The 19,015-nt window shown below is 54.1% G+C and overlaps 1 protein-coding gene across 5 annotated transcripts; it reads right to left on the reverse strand.

Annotated features, from left to right (window-relative positions):
• Nucleotides 1-6,131: 6,131 nt before the first annotated feature.
• On the reverse strand, nt 6,132-18,903 carry SLC29A1 (solute carrier family 29 member 1 (Augustine blood group)). Of its 5 annotated transcripts, none has more exons than XM_057493792.1 (14): nt 18,795-18,903; nt 13,640-13,746; nt 12,386-12,468; nt 10,443-10,524; nt 10,125-10,327; nt 9,885-10,024; nt 9,427-9,561; nt 9,240-9,337; nt 9,011-9,089; nt 8,475-8,572; nt 8,109-8,217; nt 7,796-7,881; nt 7,179-7,378; nt 6,132-6,798 (listed from the first exon to the last, which is right to left on the reverse strand). In XM_057493792.1, exons 1-14 carry the CDS (start codon nt 18,859-18,861, stop codon nt 6,687-6,689), a joined length of 1,599 nt encoding a protein of 532 aa, XP_057349775.1. In that variant the 5' UTR covers nt 18,862-18,903; the 3' UTR covers nt 6,132-6,686. The 5 variants fall into 5 exon arrangements, with proteins under 5 accessions (XP_057349775.1, XP_036783302.2, XP_057349776.1 ...); XM_036927407.2 differs by having other exon boundaries at nt 8,475-8,599; XM_057493793.1 differs by having other exon boundaries at nt 8,475-8,557; nt 18,795-18,902.
• Between the last annotated feature and the right edge of the window lie 112 nt (nt 18,904-19,015).

Here is a 19,015-nt window from a genome sequence, read left to right on the forward strand (position 1 = left end):
TCACTTTGTTCCCCAGAGTTTGAAAAGCAATTGGTTTTTATTGATCCCACAACCTGATAGACTACCTTACTAATTATTTCTGTCAGTTTTTTTGTTTTCTAGGTAACCCTGTCACCTGAGAATAATAACATTTTCTTTTCTTCCTTTCTAATCTTTGTATCTCTTATTTCTTGTTATACTGCACCAGGTAGGACCTGCAAAACAATGAGTAGAAACAGTGATTCTGGACTTCCCTGTCTCATTTTTTATCAGAAAAGAAACACGTCTAGCTCTTAATCTTTGAACATAATATTCTTTATATTCCTAACTTGTTAAAAATTTTAATTTGAATAGGTATCAAAATCACTTTTCTGAAGCTATTGAGAATATTATTTTTTTAAATTCCCTTAACTTGTATGTTTAACTTGTCATTAGACTTACTAATATTAAACTTAAATGGCCTCTTTAAAATATTGTGGAACTTACTTAAAAAACTGGCTGAGTCTGTTGTTTTCTGTATGGAAACATTTTAACTAAGGATTCAGTTTTTTTTTTTTTAATGGTAATAGGACTATTCAAGTTTTCTACTTCTTGAGTCAATTCTGTTTAATAATTTTTCTGGATGTTTCTTAAAATCTTTAAATTTTATGGCATACTATTTTCTTTGTCTTTTAAATTTATCTTTGTATATATTTCCTGCTTTATTTCATCTTTAAAATTTCTACCAAATTTTTTTCATTTCTACTTACTTTGGGTCTGTTTTGTGTTTTTTCTTACCTTTAATACTTAGCACATTAAATTTCAGGCTTTCCCCTTTTCAACATAAATATTTAAGGCTACAAATTTCTCAAGTACTATTTTAGCTATATCTTATAAGTTTCAATATATACTATTTTTATTATAATTGCTTTGAAGATTTTCTGATTCCCCTTATGGTATCTTCTATGATCAATTTTAAAATTTAACATTTTCAAATATTTTTATATTATCTTTTAATTACATTATAGACAATGTGGTACATATGATACTGGCTGTTTGTTTTTCAGACTTCTTTTGTAACCTAGGATGTGGTTAATATTTGTTAGTGTTCCATGCACGTTCGAGAAAACTAAACATTATCTAGTTGTTGGATAGAAGTCTATAAATATGTTAAATCTGTTAAGTCAAGCAAGTTTATTTTGTCGTTCAAAACAAACCACTTGGAGACTCCACAGGACATAGTTTAGAGAAGAGAGAGGCTGAAGGTAAGGAGATTTGACAAGGGGAGGGGAGGCATGAAGTATGCCTTTTCTGTGGTAGAATGGTGGCAGCATGAGAGGCAGAGGCTGATGACTGAAGTCATGAGCAAGAGCAAAATCTCTTGGGAGGGTGGTGGGAAGCAGAAATTGTGATCTAAGCCATTTTGGAATTCTAAATTGGGCATCTTTAATAACCTGCTCTATTAAACACAAGGGTGTCTTGACTCTCTAAAGAAATAGTATCAGTGGCCTAAGTCATTGTCAACCCAGCCAAAAAAGCTCTGTCCTCCTGCCATCATGCCCACCTGGCATCCCTTTTTGTCTTGGGCATTGTTCAATGTTCCAGGCTCCCTTTGACTAAGAAGGTAAAAGCCCCAAGTCAGCTCAGCCCAGAACAGATTACAGGCAGAGGAAGGTGCAGGGGGTGGGTAGCACCACAAAAAACCCTGACCTACTTAACTGTTCTGCTGGCCTCCTGTCTTTCCCCAGGCACAAGTCTCTGCTCAACGTGCAGGTCTCAACTGGATTTTGGGGCCATTGTCTGGGCCCAGTGCCTGCCTGGCCCACCTGCCCCCAGATCAGGGACTGCTGGAGCTACCAGGCAGGGAGGAACTCAGTCAGGAGGAACTGAAGGTAGACATCAGGAAGGACTTTGCCTTTCACCTGGTGAGGATGACATGGGAATCCAGGATCCTAGGAGGCTGGGGAATTCCTGGGGATGTGAAAAAGGATGACTCTGGAACGTGCTGGAGACAGGGGAGGAAGGTGCACCAAGCACACTATCACATGAGGCCTGGGACTTCGTGTGTGTGTGTGTGTGTGTGTGTGTGTGTGTATGTGTGTGTGTGTGTGTGTGTCAGAGACAGAGACTGAGAGACAGATGGGGAGGAAGACATATCTACCTGGTGCTTTGCAGTTTATGCGTATTTTTCCATCTTTAACCTGTTCGGCCTGTTTTTTGGAGTAAGATGGCCAGAGCAGTAGTCAGCACTTCAAAGAATGATAGATCACTGGAGACAATGTATGTAAGGCGGGAAGCAGAGTGGCCCTTGAAAGTACCAATTGTTAGAATTTTATTGTTGTTAACAACCATTTGATCAATAAATATGAGAGATGCCCTAACAACAACAACCAAGAAAAAGTACACACTTCCAATTGTAAAATAAATAAGCAACCGGGATGTAATGTATAGCATAAGGAATATAGTCAAAATATTGTAACAACTTGGTATGGTGATAGCTGGTACTTAGAATTATCATGTATATAAATGTTGAATCACTGTGTTGTACACCTGAAACTAATGTAATGTAATACTGTGTGTCAACTACCCTTCAATAAAAAATAATTATCTAAAAAAAAAAAGAAAGTACCAATTGTTATTCATTATCCCCGGGAGTTTCACAACAGGGGGAGGTAGGCAGTGCAAGGGTTTCTCCTCCAGCTTTACAAACCAGAGGCTGCGAGGTGTAAAGCGCCCGGTTCAAGGTTAAAGGAGCAGTGGAGTCGGCCTAGGCGACTCCCCCGCGCGCGGGGCTCAGATGCGAAGGGTGACGTCACCCGCTGCCCTCCCCTCGCGGCGGGGCTGAGCAGGACGCCCGCTGCCCGCGTTCCCGCCCCCGCGTCCATCTCCGCTTCCCACTAGCTAGGTGGGGACCCAAGTTGTGGTTTACACTGGGAATGGCTCGAGTTGTGGTTTACACTGGGAATGGACCCGAGTTGTTTGGTTCTCGAAGCTTCTGGGGACTGAAGGTTCAAGGGAGGGACCACACAGAGTGGGCAGGGGCTGCGAGCCGCTTAGATGGTGGCGAGGAGCCACCACAGTGAGGCTCCTCCTGACTCTTAGCGCCACGCATCTCGAGGATCCACACTTCCTGTACCAGGCTCTCCGGCACAGACTCCCTTAATTTCCTTAGCAAGTCCATGTCACCCCCTTTTAAGAACGAGTATCTGGGCCAGAGAGGTTCCGTGACTTGTTCAGGGTCACACAGCTGGTACTTGGAAGGCCCTTAGATTAAATCACACTCTAAATGCGAACCAACCCCTACCTCATAGAATGGCGTGGGAAAGGACAGCTGTCAGGGGCAGAGGTCGCCACTCTGTGGGGTCTTGCTGACTCATTTAGTACTCTCCCTGCAGTCCCAAGCCGGCTGGCTTATTGACAGGGAGCACCAGGACTGCCAAAACTGTGGAGGACTCTGAGTGAGCACATCCTCTTCCAGAAGCGACCCGCGCAGGAAGCCAGCCCCCCAGAGACGAACTACAAGAGCCCGGCTAGGACACCAGCCACTGAAGGGTTGAGGTGGGGGGGTCGCGGGTTCTGCCCATCTGCGGTGCCCATTTCCGCACTCACTGCCAACCTGCCCCCGGAACCAGACACGCCTCACTGCCAGCCTGGCTGACCTCTTCAGACTGCTCCTTTTGCCTCCAGACTCGGGTTTCAGGCAGGGCCTGCTGGCCAGAGAGGAGGGCTGTCTCTTTAAAGTGACTCTGCATTTCTCTGCTCATCCATTTCGAATCACTGTCATAGTAAATATTCAGAGAACAATTTATTTCCCCGATAATTGGGGGTTTCCTGTCAAGCCCCACCCCATCATGCTGCCCTCACCACGTGTTCGACATACTCAGCTCATGCATACACACATAAATTATAATTCCTCAGTTATACCTGAGGCTTTGCTTCTATTTTTAAGGATGGCTGCTGGTTTTACTGGGCTCCCAGTTTTTCAAAAGCTTAAAGCCCCAATTCACCATATGAGATTAAACAAGATTAAATTTCTGCTGCAGCGCCAGCCACCCGAGGGAGGAGGACAGCAGCTTAATCCAGACTGATGCTTTGGGCAGCAACGTTACACAGGTGGTCAGCAAAAGCCACGGCAATGCGGGCATACCCAGAGGATTCTCATATTAAGCCCTTCCCCACCTTACAGGAAAGCGTTGGGGGGAAGCGGTGAGGCCGGATGCGGGAGGCTGGCCTCCCACAGGCCGTGGCCCGCAGAGCGCCCACTTGTGTTCGGGTGACATCGCTGCAGTTTAGCTGGCTGGAGCCCTGGGAGCTATTTTTCTACCCCCACCCCTCCCAGTTTTCAGGTGGGGACACTGAGGTCAGGAGAATGGAAATGAGTGAGACTGCACATTTTTGGGGGGCATTTGCAGTAGAGAACACGTGGAAAATATATTCTGGTTATTTTCTTCAACATCAGTTTAAATACAGAAAGAAAGACTCTCATGTTTTCCTCCTTCAAATCATTGTTGGGGCTGAGTGAAACCCCCTTCCCCTCTCTACCCCATGGGCACAGCTGCCGCACAGCTGGAGTCAGGCATGTGAAGACGGCCAGGACAAGCAGATACACCAAAGTACCTCTGGGAGCCAGGTACAACATTTACAGCTTAAGGAATGACCCCATGAATAGAATGTAGACCCTAACCTGAAAAACCTGAGTCTAGTAGCCAGAGTAAGATAAGACTGTGATAGAGATAATTCACAGTTACAAAGTTCTGAGGTCTAGAGGGGGAAGGAACTGCGTAAAGTCCCTGTTGCTGCTGCTGGTGGAGCTCGAAATGCTCAAATGTTCCAGCAAGAGACCGTAACATGACTAAATGTACTTTCTGATTATTCTGTGGGCCTGTGTGGAATGGACTGAAGGAGACCTGGGTGGAGTCCTGAAAAGCCAGGCAAGAGGCGCTAAAGGGACCCAGGGAAGAAACACTGGGTCCCTGAGGGCATGTTGGTGCTGAGGAAGGAGCCCAAACAGGACTCTCAGGTTTGGGTATGGCAGGGAAGTCAGAGGGACTAAGGAGGGAGGAGGAAAAGCACCTCATTGCCAAAGGGCACGGTGAAGACTGGAGAACACTTAGAGACAGATCAAACACCCCTCCCTTCTGAACCTGAGAGGAAAGGACACCTGTTTCCTACCAACTTCAGATGTGACCCTAGTTTGCATGGAAACATACCCGATGCATGGACTCCAGGTTCCTCAAACAACTGATACACTTAGCTACCTCATTTGGACTTCAGGGCTCATCAGAGTCTTAGAAATGTGCTAGCAGCCCTTAATGAGGCCTGAAGCCTTCAATTAAGTTTTAAACTGAGAAGCAAAGACCTGACAGAGGTGCCAACTCTGTAGCAATTTGCAGTCAGGGATTGGTGAGCAGCCTGGGCTGTGCAGGAACACCTTTTGCACTTCCAGAAGTGAGAGATGTGCCCAGGGCCAGGGTCAGTGAGGGGGTGGTCCCCAGTGGCCAGAGCTCTGGTCCCACTTCCTCTCACTAAGTCATTTTTCAGAGGGGGATCCAGTGGTCTGTCCCCCACCCCCCACCTTTGCACTCCTACAGTCCCATCCCATCCCATCCCATCCCTCCCCAGGCCAGTCTGGGAAGGAAAGGGGAGGGCCCGGCTTCAATGAGGACACACAGGCTCCTTGTTCTCCAAGAAGCCTGAGCTTTGGTGTCAGGGCAGAGAGCCAGGTGGGGGAGAACCCTCGTGCTGCAACCTCTCCCTGCCCAGAGGTGTGGGAGTGCAACCAGGAGCTGCGGGGGTGGGGGGGGATAGGCAGGGGGGCTTGGTGGAGGAAGAGCTGGCCAATTTTGCTGAGCTCATTCCTGGAGCTGCGGGGTAAGGAGAGAGTATAGCAGGTGACAAAAGAAAGGTGGTCTCCATCCCAGTCCTGTGAACAAAGGGATGAAGCAGCAAAGAAAATGGCCCGTCTCAGCCAACAGTGTGAGTGTCCTGGCTTCAGGCCTGTCTCTCCTTTGGGGCCCAGCAGAGGGCACTGCAGCCCCTCTGGGGCTAAGGGGACTGCCTTCCTACCCCACTTTGGACCCAGGCCCAGATGTGTCATGCTTATTCCCGCACTCAGGCTGCCATCCCTCTATCCTCTTCAGGGGAAAGAGTCACAGCTGGAGGACACAGGGAGGCATGGAGACAAAAAAAAGGTTTATTTAATCAGAGAACCTCTGAAGGCACCTGGTTTCTGTTGAGTATAAAAAAGGGCAGTAAAATGATAACTGTACAGGGGGTATGATGGGTAGAAATAATACAAGGGAATCAGGGAACGGCCTCAGAGAGGAGCAGGGAGGAGGCAAAGGGGAGAAGGGCAGGAAATATCAGCTCAGACCTTAGAACAGACAGTCCTGGCCCTAGCCACCTCTGGTACAAGCAGATGACTATATACACACATGCATGCACACACGTGCGCTCTCTCTCTCTCTCTCTCCTGCCTTGCTCAAGCAGGGGACAGAGCCAAGTGTGGGAGTGCATGAGCAGATACAGAGACCCCTCCCTTGACTCTGACCCTCAGGCTCACAATGTCCCCACTGTCCATCCACAGAGGCTGCTCCTCAGTGCCCAACACAGGCTGTGAGCAAGCAGAAGCTGGCCAGAAAAGAAAACCTCCAGACCACCACCCTTGCCCATCCCTGAGGGAGAAGGAAGGGGCAGGAGCAGGTGGCAGTTGTTCTGTCCATCCACGGTCACACAATTGCCCGGAACAGGAAGGATAAGACAGCCCCCAGTGCCAGGCCCAGAGACAGAAAGAAGGCCATGATGGCTCCAGCTGTCTCCGCCTCAGCCGGCTTCACTTTCCTAGAGGGGGGCAAGGCTACCTTCAGAGGGCCATCTGGGACTGGGCAGGGGAGACTTGCCTGAGCACCTCATTCTGCCAACTAACCCACCCCACCTTCCCAACCCCAGCTTGGCTTTCCCATCCTGGGGGGATGCGTACTGGGAGCTATCCTCCACCTCACCCAACAGCCCCCTTCCCACATCTCCACAGAAGCAAGCCAGGGCGCCACCCCACCAGCCCACAACCCACCACTACCCCTTCAGCCTGACTGCTCCTCCTCTCCTCCCTCAGCCTGAAAACCTAAGCTCCAGGATTAAGGAATCTCCTTTTGATCTCCCTCTATCAAATGCACCCACTGGAGCTCTAGACCTTGCCTGATGCCACCACGTTCCCCACTCACTTGGGCCCGAAACACATGCAGATACTGGCAAGGTAGCCATTAGAGAAGGCGAAGGCAGCCATGAAGAAGATGTACCAGGCGTCATGCTCAAAGACCACAGCCAGGTAGCGCCGGGGATGGACGTTGCAGAGCAGCATCACGGGAACGAACACCAGCCGGGCCAGCACCAGGCTTGGCAGCCAGCGGCTGTCCTTCCCAGGCTGTAGAAACCAGGCAGTGCCTCAGCCCAGGCCAGCCCTCAGGGCGCACGGAGGCCCCCAGGACTCCATCTGGGGCCTCCCAAATCTGAACTGAAACCTCAAATCCTGGTTACCCTTAGTGGTACTGACTGGGTGGGGGCATGGTAGAGCCTTCTGGAGTGCTGGAAATGTTCTACATCTTGACCTGGCTAATTACACAGGGGTGTGTTTATGTTTGTGTGCGTGTTGTGTGTATATACCTATATGTATGTTCATTACACTGTACACTTAAGACTTGTACACTGTACTATACTTAGACTGTCTTGGATTTATAAAGAAGCACCGTCCCCTTACTGCAATGCTTTCTTGGTTCCCTCCCGAGTCTCAGACTGGACTCCTTCCTCTTACAGGGACTTGGTGCTCCCTTCTTCCACTTACCCACATGGTGATGGCTGTGAGGCTCCGGCCCAGCCAGTCAAAGATGTTGAAGATTAAGAAACAGGACACAGGAATGAAGTAGTCTCCTGGAAGAGGAATATATTAGGGGACAATTATCAGGTCCAGAGAGACAGAAACAACCCTGACCTTCACTAGAGCTGTTTCCCCAGCTGTGTATGAAGATGCATCCAGCCCAGGGCAGGAAACAGCAAAGTCTAGCTGGGGAGATGGCAGCCCAGGCTCCCCTTCTCCCTCCCTCCCAGTTCTGCTCTGGCCCGTCTGTCCCCATTCTGGGAACCCATGATGTCCTCACCCCAGGCGCTGGTGCCCGCAATGCTGGACTTGACCTCAGCAGTCACGGCGGGAAACATCCCAATGGTGACCGTGAAGACAAAGCAGACGGACAGAGCTGGAACTAAGATCTGGAGGAAAAGGACCCAGGCCCATGTCTTCACAGCAGTTGAATATTAAAGAACCAAGACAACACATGCACACACACATGCGCGCGTGCACATACACACACACCCCCCGCCCCGCCTGTCCCCCTCAGCAGGGAACACCAGCAGGATGGCCACCAGGCTGCCCATCTCAGAAGGGAAGGGGATGGGCAGTGTGGGGGAGGGGCCATAAAAGAGAAAGGGGGCAGGAGTACAGGGCAGGACACCCATGCCTCACGCACATTTTTGAGGATGGCTTGGATAGACGGGCTTTTGTTGGTGGACTGGGAGTTGGGGGCTGAAACTCTGGACTCCTCTTTGCCTGCTCCGGACTCCTCTCCTGGTGGTGAACACGTGATAGAAGGATCTTCAAGTTGGGGTGGACAGAGCGACAGATGACAAACATTCCCCAGAAAGGCTGGTGTTAGTTGGGGGTACACAGCTGCACCCTAACACCTACCTCAGCCCTTCAAATGCCCACAGCATGAGTCCCCAGCATCCAGACCTTTCCCAGGAGCCTCAGGTCACATTATGTACTGTCCAAGAGTCTGAAATTGCTTCCCACGGCCCTCAGGCATTCAAGGTCTTCCCAGATCTCCCCCCATTCAATCTTTCCCAGCCTTTATTTCCTATTGTCCCCTTCACTCCACTGCTGGTCCCTCTGGCCTCTGGCTTATCATTGCCAGCAAATACAGTGCGCTCATTCTTGTGCTCTGTGCTCGTGTGGCCCCTCTGCCCACAGGCCGGCTCCACCCCAGTTTACTCAGGCTATTCAGACCTTTACTAATGAGATCCAACTTGGTCTCTTGCTCCCCAGGCCCTCTGAGCTTGAGCTGTTGGTAGTAGCTGTAGAATTCCTATCAAGTGAGGGAGACAGGGACATGGATTCAGAGGTGGGATCTCCAGAATTTCTGCCTCCCCCAGGTTTTGGCCTCATTTAACACCCTTGGTCTGGAGTCCTGAACCACCCCCCAGACCCCAAACCCTGGCCTTCTCCATTTGCTCACCAGCCGGGGCAGGCCCAGGTAACAGATGATGGTCAAAATGATAACAACACAGGCTGTGATAAAATAGCCGAAGGCACTTTCTGATAGCTCTGAACCACCTGGGAGGGAGGGATCAGTGATCAGAGACAGGCCCCACCTCCTTCTCCCCAGCAACCAGAGTGGTAGGCAGATAGATAGTAAGACTTACTGGCGATGGCACAGATCATGGCCACTGAGGCAAAGAAGCCTGCCAGGCCCTGGCCACTCATGATGGGGGCTGTGTAGGTGGCTGGCAGGAGGCCAGCCAGACCAAAAAGGCTGCCCTGAAGGATGGCACCGAATGCTGGGGGAACAGGGTGAGTGAGCATTAGCAGGGGAGGGAGGACCAGGGTGGGACTCACTTCTGCTGGGGGCAGTCGGGGGCCCATGGGCAGACAGGTCCCTGTAAATCCCGCTTTACTCCCACTGAGTCTCGATGCTGGGTGACCCTTCTCTCTGCCCCTACTCCCAGCCCTGGTCCATGTCTGCTAAGTCCTCTGAACTTTGTCCCCAGGATCCCTTTCCTCCAGGGGATGAGTGGGCTTCTGTCTGGCTGACTGTGGGTCTGAAAAGAGGGAGGTTCTGTGGGACGATCCCTGCCCCAGGTCCCCTCCCAGGCCCGCTTACAATTAATGAGAATGATCTTGATCATGGTGATGACGAAGAAGGGCAGAGCATCCATTTGTACCTTCACCAAGATGGCAGTCATCAGGAACACCAGCAGGATGGCCACCAGGCTGCCCAGGATCCGAACAGTCTGGGAGATCCTGCCAGAGAGGCCAGGGCAGCAGAGAGGAGTAGTTTAGCCAGGGCCTCCGGTAGGGAGGGCAGGATGCAGGAGGGGTGGGGCTGGGCCTGGGAGCCCACCTCTGATGCAGGAAGGAGTTGAGGCAGGTGAAGACCAGCAGGGGCAGCATGGCACATAAGGTCATGACATTGTTGAAGATGGCACTGAGGGAATTCCGCTCTGGAGTGGGTGCTGTCGGGATGGCCGAGGCCTGGACGTCCTTGTTCAGTTCAGTAGTGACCAAGGACACATTCTGGGACTTGTCCAGGCGGTTTGTGAAATACTGTGGGGTTTGCAGAGGGGCATGTTGAGACGTCTCTTCGTGCCCATGGGTACAGACCTAGGCCCTTACATGCCCAGTGGACATGCCCCCTGGAGCCCAGTACCCCCAGTCTCACCGCAGTGGCTGTCATGAAAAAGTTCCAGGGGAGCAGTGTCCCCAGGCCCAGCATGAAGAAGATAAGCCAGACAGCTTTGTACCTGAGGATGGAAGAGGAAAGAGGGGCAAGTGATCCACCGTCCCACCCTCCTTCCCAGATCAAAGCCGGGGAGGCCCCTTCCTCCCTGACCTTCAGTGCCCCCAGCTGTCCCAGGGCATCTGTGTTTAAGTCCGTGTGCATGTGCCCTCCTAGGGGCATATGTAGAAGAGGAAGTGTCCTGGGATAGGGAAAAGGACACAGACAAGTCTAGAGGGGGAGGGGACCTGGGACACAGGACTGAAGGGCACAGCTGACAGGACTTTGGGTCTCAGCCCTGAAGACTCGGGGAACCCTGCAACTCGGGAACACATCTGGAGGTGGTTTTGGAAATCTTGCTGAAGGTAGGGGTTGGACTGGTGAGTGAGAAAGCAAACCGTAAGTGTCTTCCACCCCCACCAGGCAGGCTGGGAATAATTATGCAGTCTAGGCAGGGCTCCACAAACACGATTCTGAGTGAAGAAACTCCCAGACCATTCTGGACCTAGTGGGGAAGGAGGGTGGGGTACCTGGGGTGGCCGGGAAATGAGGGAGCTCTTTTTCTCCTGGCCCAGACAGAACCGGCTTTCTAAGTCACGCCACCTAGAGCAGGCCAGGATGTGTTGGGCCACTGGACTCCACCTGGGTCCCAGAGTGTAAATAAGCACCACCCTCACTTTGGCCGGGGCACAGGGCACCAGCCCAAGCCCTACACCTCAAGGTCTGTCTGGGACGGGCCAGCTTTCCCCCGCAGCCCCTCGCCCTCCCACCATGGTCTCCAGATGTGTCTGCTATACCCTCCTCTCAGCCAACACCTATTTTCTTCTTCACAGAGATGGCAGGGATGAATCCCAAAGCAGTGAGGAGACAGGTCTGGCCAGATGGGAGGGACTGGATGAGCACCCCGAGTGGGCAGGTCAGAGCCATTACTACTACAGTCCCCCCAACCCCAACAACCTCATATACTCCCTGCTCTGAGAAGGGAGAAGCTCCCAGCCAAGGTCACATGGGATAGAGGGCCAGGGTGAGTGCAACAGGTGGGTGGAGATGGGAGAGGGATTTAGAGCTGTCAGAGTGACAAGGTTGGGACCGGGCAGGCAGGCAGCCTGGGAATGGAGGGAACCAACCTGTGGCCCGTACTTAGTGTCTCCTTCAATTCCCTCCCATTCAAATAAACCTCACCTGTATTTTACAGGTGGGAAATGGGCCCAGAGAGACCAAGCTAAGTGCCCAAGGTCCCACAGCCAGAGTTAGCCTAGTTCTGTGGCCTTCGGCACAGGCAGGGGAGAGGGGATGGGGTCAGCCGTCTGAGTTGAAGGCATCTGGACCCCAGACATGGCTTCGTCAATGTTCCTGGCTCCTACTCCTCGGAGAGCTTGAATCAAGTTACAGCCTATTGCCCCAAAACACACATGCATGATCGCAGCTGCGAGTCTAACTTGAGGGAATTCATAGCCTTCAGGGGTAGAGAAGCAAGAGGGAGGTCAGATCAAGGACTAGGGTGGGCCAGGGTCATCTGAGGCAGGAGTCCCAGATCAACCCGGAGGGACAGGACTGTTCTGCCAGATGTGCTCTGGAATGAGAGATATTGCCAAATATTTCCCCATGGTGGTGGCGGTAAAAGCTGGAAGCTGCTGGCTGGCTGGAGAGCAACAGTGGAAACACTGACAGGCCAGGGAGGGGCTGCCGCCCACCCATCCTGGTTCTCCCCACCAGCACCCAGCCGAGGTATGCATGGCTCCGGTCCTTGATGCAGACCTGAGTCATAGTTACCTGGCTCGAAGGCCAGTCAGCAGGGGCAACTCTAAATTCCAAAGGACATTGCACCAAGCCCACCCAGAGACCCTTTCCACATCCCTGGATCCCCAGCCCAGGTTCCCCAGTACCTGTCCTGAGGCTGGTGACTGGTTGTCATGGTGATGGTGGTCTCAGTTTTGCCTGGCTCAGAGTTCCCTCCCTCTGATGTTTGCTGGGGACAGAAGCAGTATGAGGTCCTGTCTTGGCCCTGCTTCCCCACAGGCCTCTTCAGACTCTCGTGGGGTAGGAAGCAGGCAGGGCAGACAGAGCAGGCAAGCTGAAGGGTCCAGAAGGAACCCCCGCTGGCCCTGCCTCTCAGGACTCCTCAATCGGACCCCTCTGACCAGTCCTGCCGAGGCCCCTGCCTGCTGAGGCTCCACCTGGCTCCCAGCCTGGTCCGGGCCAGTCCACTGCTACCACCACTATTTATATCCAGCAGCCAGAGCATTTTATAAGCTGGGAAACAGGAGGGTGGAGAGCAGGAAGGAAGGAGGAGGAAGTATGATTGAGAGGGAGGGACCAACAGGCCATGGTAGGGAAGAGGATGAGAGGGATCAGGGACAGTGATGACAATGGGACTAGAAAGAAACAGGAAAGACGGAAAGGAGATAGAGCAGAGAAGATAAGGGGAAGCGGAGGAGGAAGGGCACAGAACAGATCTGCTGTAGCAGGAGCAGCAGCAACAGGGGGTCGGCCTGAGGCCAGACCAGAGAGGCCTCCTTCCCCAGGCCCCTCTCTGCAGGTCTGGCCTCTCTACCCTGGTGCCGGGTAACAGTGGAAGCAGCCTGAGGTCCAGGTTGCTTTCCTGGACTCATGGCTAGAGCAGGCTCTGGAGAGCCTGTCCCCTCCTGGAGGCACCTAGACTCCAGCATCTGCTGGGGGCACTTCACTTTCTTTTCCAGCCACTGCCTGGGGGCTTCCTAGTTCCTGGCCAGTTTTCCAGGAAAATACTTCACAACAGGTATGGGGACACAGCTCTTCCTACAACCTAGCCTAGCCACTGGGTCACACCATCCCCCCTCAGTTCCTCTTTGACTCATTCCTAGTTCTCTGTCCTCTTCCCCTTTCTGAGAGCAAACTCAAAGGGAAGACTGGAGGGATGCGGACACAGGTCTGACTGCATAGTCCCCAAGCTTCTAGGCTCCCCCTCAGTGTCCCTCTCCTGCCTCGGGGATATGTAGGTGGAGGCACCCTGGCACCAGCACATAAAAGAGCCTTCCCTTTGGATGCCATGGAAGCCAGGCAGGCCTGTGCTGGCACATGCCCCATGTGTGGGCCTAGCTCGGGAGCCAGGTCTGCTCTTTCAGGTGAGGACTGGCTTCCCCAAGTGGGCCAGCACTCACCGAATGTCCAGGCTTGCCAGAAGGGTCCGAGCAGAGGGGGCCTGGGCAGTCCCTGGGAGATGGTCCTAGCTCAGGCTCAGGCAGCTGGCCTTGTCCATGTGCTCCTCCTGGGTAAGGGTCCAGAATGAAGAAAGTGACACAGGGCATGTCAGGGGAGAACCCCCTAGGCCTCGCTGTGGTGGGGAATGGCACCATTCTATGAAGCCTTACACACAACCAGCAAATAAAAATCACCCCTGTAGCTTGGGAGATAAGAGACCCAGCTGTATCAGCAGCGTTGCTGAGGGGGTAGAGCAACTCACAGACGCGGTCCAGGTCTCTCACCTGAGACAGACACTGCCAAGGACCCCTCAGACCTCAGTGGGCTTTTCCACCCTTCTAATAATTCCTCTCAATCCCTCTCTGAGTAAACTCCAGACTCCCCAAAGGCCTTCCTCAGTCCCACAGGCAACACACCTCCGCGTGGAAGCAGAGGTCTTCTTACATTCACCCTTTCAACAAGTATCTCAGGACTTCTGTGCTTGCAGGCACTGTTCTAGGCACTGGGGACAGAGTTGCGAACAACAGTTTTTATACTTTCTAGAGGGATAGGGGCAAGAGGGCTCTACCCTGGGGGGTGGGTGGAGAGGGCTCAGAACTCGGGTTTTCTCTAGGTGGCAGGCAGGGGAACTCCCAGGTTCTCAGCTGAGCACGTCGTGTGCCCCACACCCCTATCCTCACATCCAAGATTCCTGGCAGTAAAGAGCAGATGTAGTTTCAACACGGACGGAAGACTGGAGTGCAGAGAATAGGGTATCTCCCCTTCCTGAGTAAAATCTTCCTTAGACTCGGAGAAGTAATTATTTCTGCCTTCTCCCCCCCGCTGCTACACCCTGATATTTCTTCTCAGCCCTCCATCCCCATCCCAGTCCGTATCACAGTTAAACTCCAAGAGTAGCCCCTCCCCCACATCCTGACATTCAGAGGTACAGCCTAGGTATAGTGTTCTTGTCTGCCTTTGCCCAGCAGCAACCAGGGATTTGATGCCAGCTCAGAGACTCTGGTGTCCTTCTAACCATGCCTGGGCCTGACGAGATGGGGCCCTAAAAGCAGCCACCAAATTGACCACCTCTCCACCCCAAGACCTCCAACACCTCTCATGCACCGCAGCTTCTAGACACACCCTCGTGGTAGCATCAAACTCTCCATTCCCCAGGATCCCATATGGGGCAGGTCACTACCTGCAGGTACCCTGCCTTGCCCTCACATCTGTAAGCTAGCAATAAATTGTTTCCATTGAACACATGAGGGCTGCTGAGGTTCAGAGAGGTTGAGTCACTTGCCTAAAGTCACAGAGCTGTGGGTTAGCTGGAATTCATTCAAGGTGCAGCGTATTCTCGGCTCCTTCTAGGATGGGGAGGCATAAAGGCTACCTCCCAGCTAGCCCTGTACTCTGGGAGATGGCTGTACTCTGCACCAGATAAGGGGGAAATACAAGCTGGGGGCCGAGGTTACCTCCAGCCTGACTTGAGGGTCAGGTGTAAGGCACCCCCCATCCTATTACACACATGTCCTGGCATGGACTGCTCACACAGGCAAGCAAGTGAGAGGGCCCGGAGGTTACCATGAGGGAAGGGCAAAAAGGATGAGGGGCTGGGGGTGGGACCAGCCCTCACCCACCACTGCTCTTCCCTGTGTGTCTTTGTATTTTCTGAGTAAAGGAAGAGTCCTCTGTCTGGGAGTAAATGAGGACGCGCCAGCGAAGAGGAGGCCAGGGACTAGAGCTCGGCCAATAAAAGGTCGGGGTTAAAGAGAGAGCTCTACCTCCCTTCCGCGTGCCCTCATCCCCATTCCCCGCACCCAGCGCAGCTGGAGGCGCGGCGCCTCCCCAGTACCGATAAGATTGATCGAAATTAACCATCTACTCGCCCGCCCGTTGCGGAGGTCAGTAGCCACGGCGGGTTTCAGGCCCAGGAACCAAGCCGCCCACGCCCCGCTCGGGTCCTGGTCCCCGCAGCTACCACCCGCCCCCCACCGGCCCCTGCGCGCCACGTGCTGCGCGGCTCAGCACGCTGTGCGCAGGGGAAGCGAGGGCCCCACCCGGCGCTCCCCCTCCCGGCCGCGCAGTTGCTAGGCCCGGCCTCCCTGCCCTCGTGGCAGGAGCGAAGAGGCGCCTTCCACCCAGGCGGTCCCTGGACCCCCAGTCCCGGGCCGCACCTGCTGGGAAACGGTCCTCCCGCGCTGAGACCTGCGAGCTCTCTACGCCGCTTCCCGCGGCCGCTGAAGCACATTCAAACCCTCCCTCCGCTGGGCCCGCCCCTCTCGCGTCCGCGCCCCGCCCCTCCCCTTTCCCCCGCCCGCCGCCGCCGCTCCGCCCACCAGCTCAGCAGATCCCGACTAGCAGGAACTCTCACCGCGTAATCCCCGCGTCTCCCAGGGCTGCCTGGCTCCCTTTTCGCGTTATTTCTGTAGATGGGACCTCTTTGAGCCCTACCACACCAAACCTGTTCCATCAAGGAGCAGGGGGCTGGAGGGCACAGAACCCACTGGGTAACTCTAGTCTCCACCTTGGGGCTACGCAAACTCCCACAGAGCGCGTCTTGGTGCTCTGCCAGCGACAAACCTGCTCGGACAGGTCAGGACGCCCCCATGTCCACGCTCCACCCCAGATGTCCCAAACGCCCTCCCAGGTCACTTTCTTCCACGCTGTGCCTTTTCCAGTGCCACTTTCTTCCCTTCAGATCTGTCCTCTGCCTGCCCCACTCCTTCCGTGGAAGCCCTCGGACATTATTAGCATAGCCAATGGCCTGCATGGTGAGTTTTTCCACCTCTAAGGCACACAGACCCACACACAAACACCATACTACCCACTACTTTGACGTGGAGGGGGAATGTGTGGCTATAGGGGTGGGGGAGGCGGGCAGGGGGTAGACGCACAGCCTGTAGCCCCTCATGATTCACTCTAAGTCCAGAACTTTGGAAAAGTTGAGGCACAGTTGGGGATGGGAAGGGGAAAATCCTAGAACAGCCTTACATCCCGAGCGAATTCTATTGCCCTGAGACTCAGAGACAGAGGTGTAGCCTTGCTGAGCCCCACATCCTCCACCGGCTGAGGAGCAGTCAGTACTTTTTGTACCTTCGAGGGAGGGGTAAGGATTCTCTCCTTGTATTGGTCGTTCAGTTTGGGGTAGGGAAGAATCACATGGTGGCCCTCAGTGCTGGAGACAACCCAAAGGCTGGAGAGGTACTGAGGACAGAAAACCCAATCCAGCCGCACCCCAGCTAACCAAGAGGCCTGTCTTCTTAAAAAAGCCACAGACACTAATTAAAAATTAGTAGGACTAACACCATAGGGATAAGGCGGAGACACCCTCTCCGCAGAGAATAGACTGGGCCCTAAGGAGAAAGGTAGCTTTTCTGCTTAGGATCAGGGGACTCTCCTCAAGCTAGCCCAGAAGGGACGTTCCCAGCCATCCAGCTGGGTGCCCCATGGAGACATGACACACCATCACCACCCACCCAGCCTTAGCCCAACGGCAGGAAGAGGAATTTGGGTGTTGTTTTTCTAGGCACCGGCCCACGGCTTGAGGGCAGCTTCATGTCTGCATCTACCTCCCCCTGTGTTTGTCCAGTCTCTGTCTCTTCCTCTCTTGGTACTCCTCTACCCGCTTTGGCCCCTGTCTCCCCACGTTCATTTCCCATCTCTGGGCCTGTGGGGGTGGCAGGCTTAGTGGTCAGGCAGATCCGCCAGGCATGGCCAGGCTGGTGGCCAGGGGCTGCAGTTGTGTGCAAAGGGGGCTGGAAGTGGAAAGAAACTGGACGGAAGTGGTGAGGGTCCCAGGCTAGATGGGGTTAGGCTGTTTCCTCTCCCCACCCCCACTGAGGCCCCGCCTGCTCACTGGATGGCAGCTGCCAGGGCTGTTATTTATTGCTGGAGAGAAGCCTGTCTGGCCCTCACCCGGCCTGGGCCCTCAGCCAGCACCCACGCCCCTGCAGATCCACTTCCCTGGCCAGAGATGGCTGCTGGGTGTCAGGGCCCTCTGCTGGACGGCCGCGGAGCCCCAGCTCACTGGGGTTTGTCTAGGGAGGCCCAGTCAGTCCTGTCAGTCTCCGCCCAGTCCTCTGGCTGCCCCTCTCCGCGCCCTCCCTCAGGGCCCTAACACAGGAGTGGGGTGGGAAGGGCTGATCCAGCCACACCCCAGCCCCATCATCTCCCCGGCGACCCTTGCTTCCCGCGCACCCGCGGAGGCCCTGGAGGGGACATCCGGGATTGGGGAGGCAGGACGGAAATTCCCGGCCGGCATGTCCCTGGTCCTCCTCCAGGCCTCCTCACCTCTGGGCCCCCGCGTGGCCCTGGCCCGAAATCAACATCCGCGCCGGGTCTGCCCGGTCTCGTCGCCTGGCTGCCACGGGCGATCCCGGTGCCCGACCCGCGCTCCGCCGCCGGCTCTGTCCCGCCCAGCGCCGCACGCTTCGGTGCGCCGCCGGCAGCAAGGGAGACCGGCGGGAGGGAAGGAGAAGGCCCCAAAAGGACGCCCGTGACCCCGGGGGGAACGGAGTTAGGAGACTATGGTCTCGAAACCCCTTCATTGCCCCTCCCCCCACCAAGGTCGCCTTCCCGAGACGGGGGAGCACCTGCACGGGTTTTTGAGGACTCCTGGAGAAGCAAACGTTGGCGAGGGGTGGGAGGCCACGGGGGGTGGGGTGGGAAAGAGGAGGCCACCAGAAAGCCCTATGGGGCTGTGGGACGCACAGCTCTGGCCTCGGTTCTTACCGAGCACCAAGCTTCCCGCCAGCGTGGGGACGAGATGGGGGTCCTGAAGGGGACCTGTATTTATCACTACCTGCCTCTGAACCTTAGAGCCCAACATCCGATGGCGGAGGGAGGGCAGGAGCATTATTGCATGGGAACCTTAAGCAAATTATCCAGAGACTGGAATACAATAAATCTGCCAACTCTTATTTGACCCCTGAGGGGTCTCCCACTGGGGGGTTGGGGAGGAATGATCAGGTGAATTCCTCAGGTATCCCCCCACACAAGATCTCTTTAGGGGCCCGCACTTCTTGCACTGCTTCCCAGGGGGCTGACCAGGGTCCCTTAGCAAACTAATCTCTCCCCAATCCACTAGCTGAGAAGTCTCTGAACGCTGGCTGTCAGGAACATTTTCCTCCTTACCTTGAGCTGGCCAGCTAAACCTTCTCCAAGTCAAACCCAAGACTACTGGGAGGTCACAGTGTGGCATGGTGACTGAAGTTAGACAAGAAAAACAACTTCCAGGAGGTGCCGACCGAGGGACAATGGCATGGGAAGCAAAAGGAAGCTTTAAGTTGTTCCCCAACCCCACCCCCTGGCCAGGTTAGACAGTGTTGCGTCAGAGGGTGGGTGACAAGACGTTC

This window comes from Manis pentadactyla, chromosome 16 (genome assembly GCF_030020395.1).
Source record: "Manis pentadactyla isolate mManPen7 chromosome 16, mManPen7.hap1, whole genome shotgun sequence".
NCBI lineage: Eukaryota > Metazoa > Chordata > Mammalia > Pholidota > Manidae > Manis > Manis pentadactyla.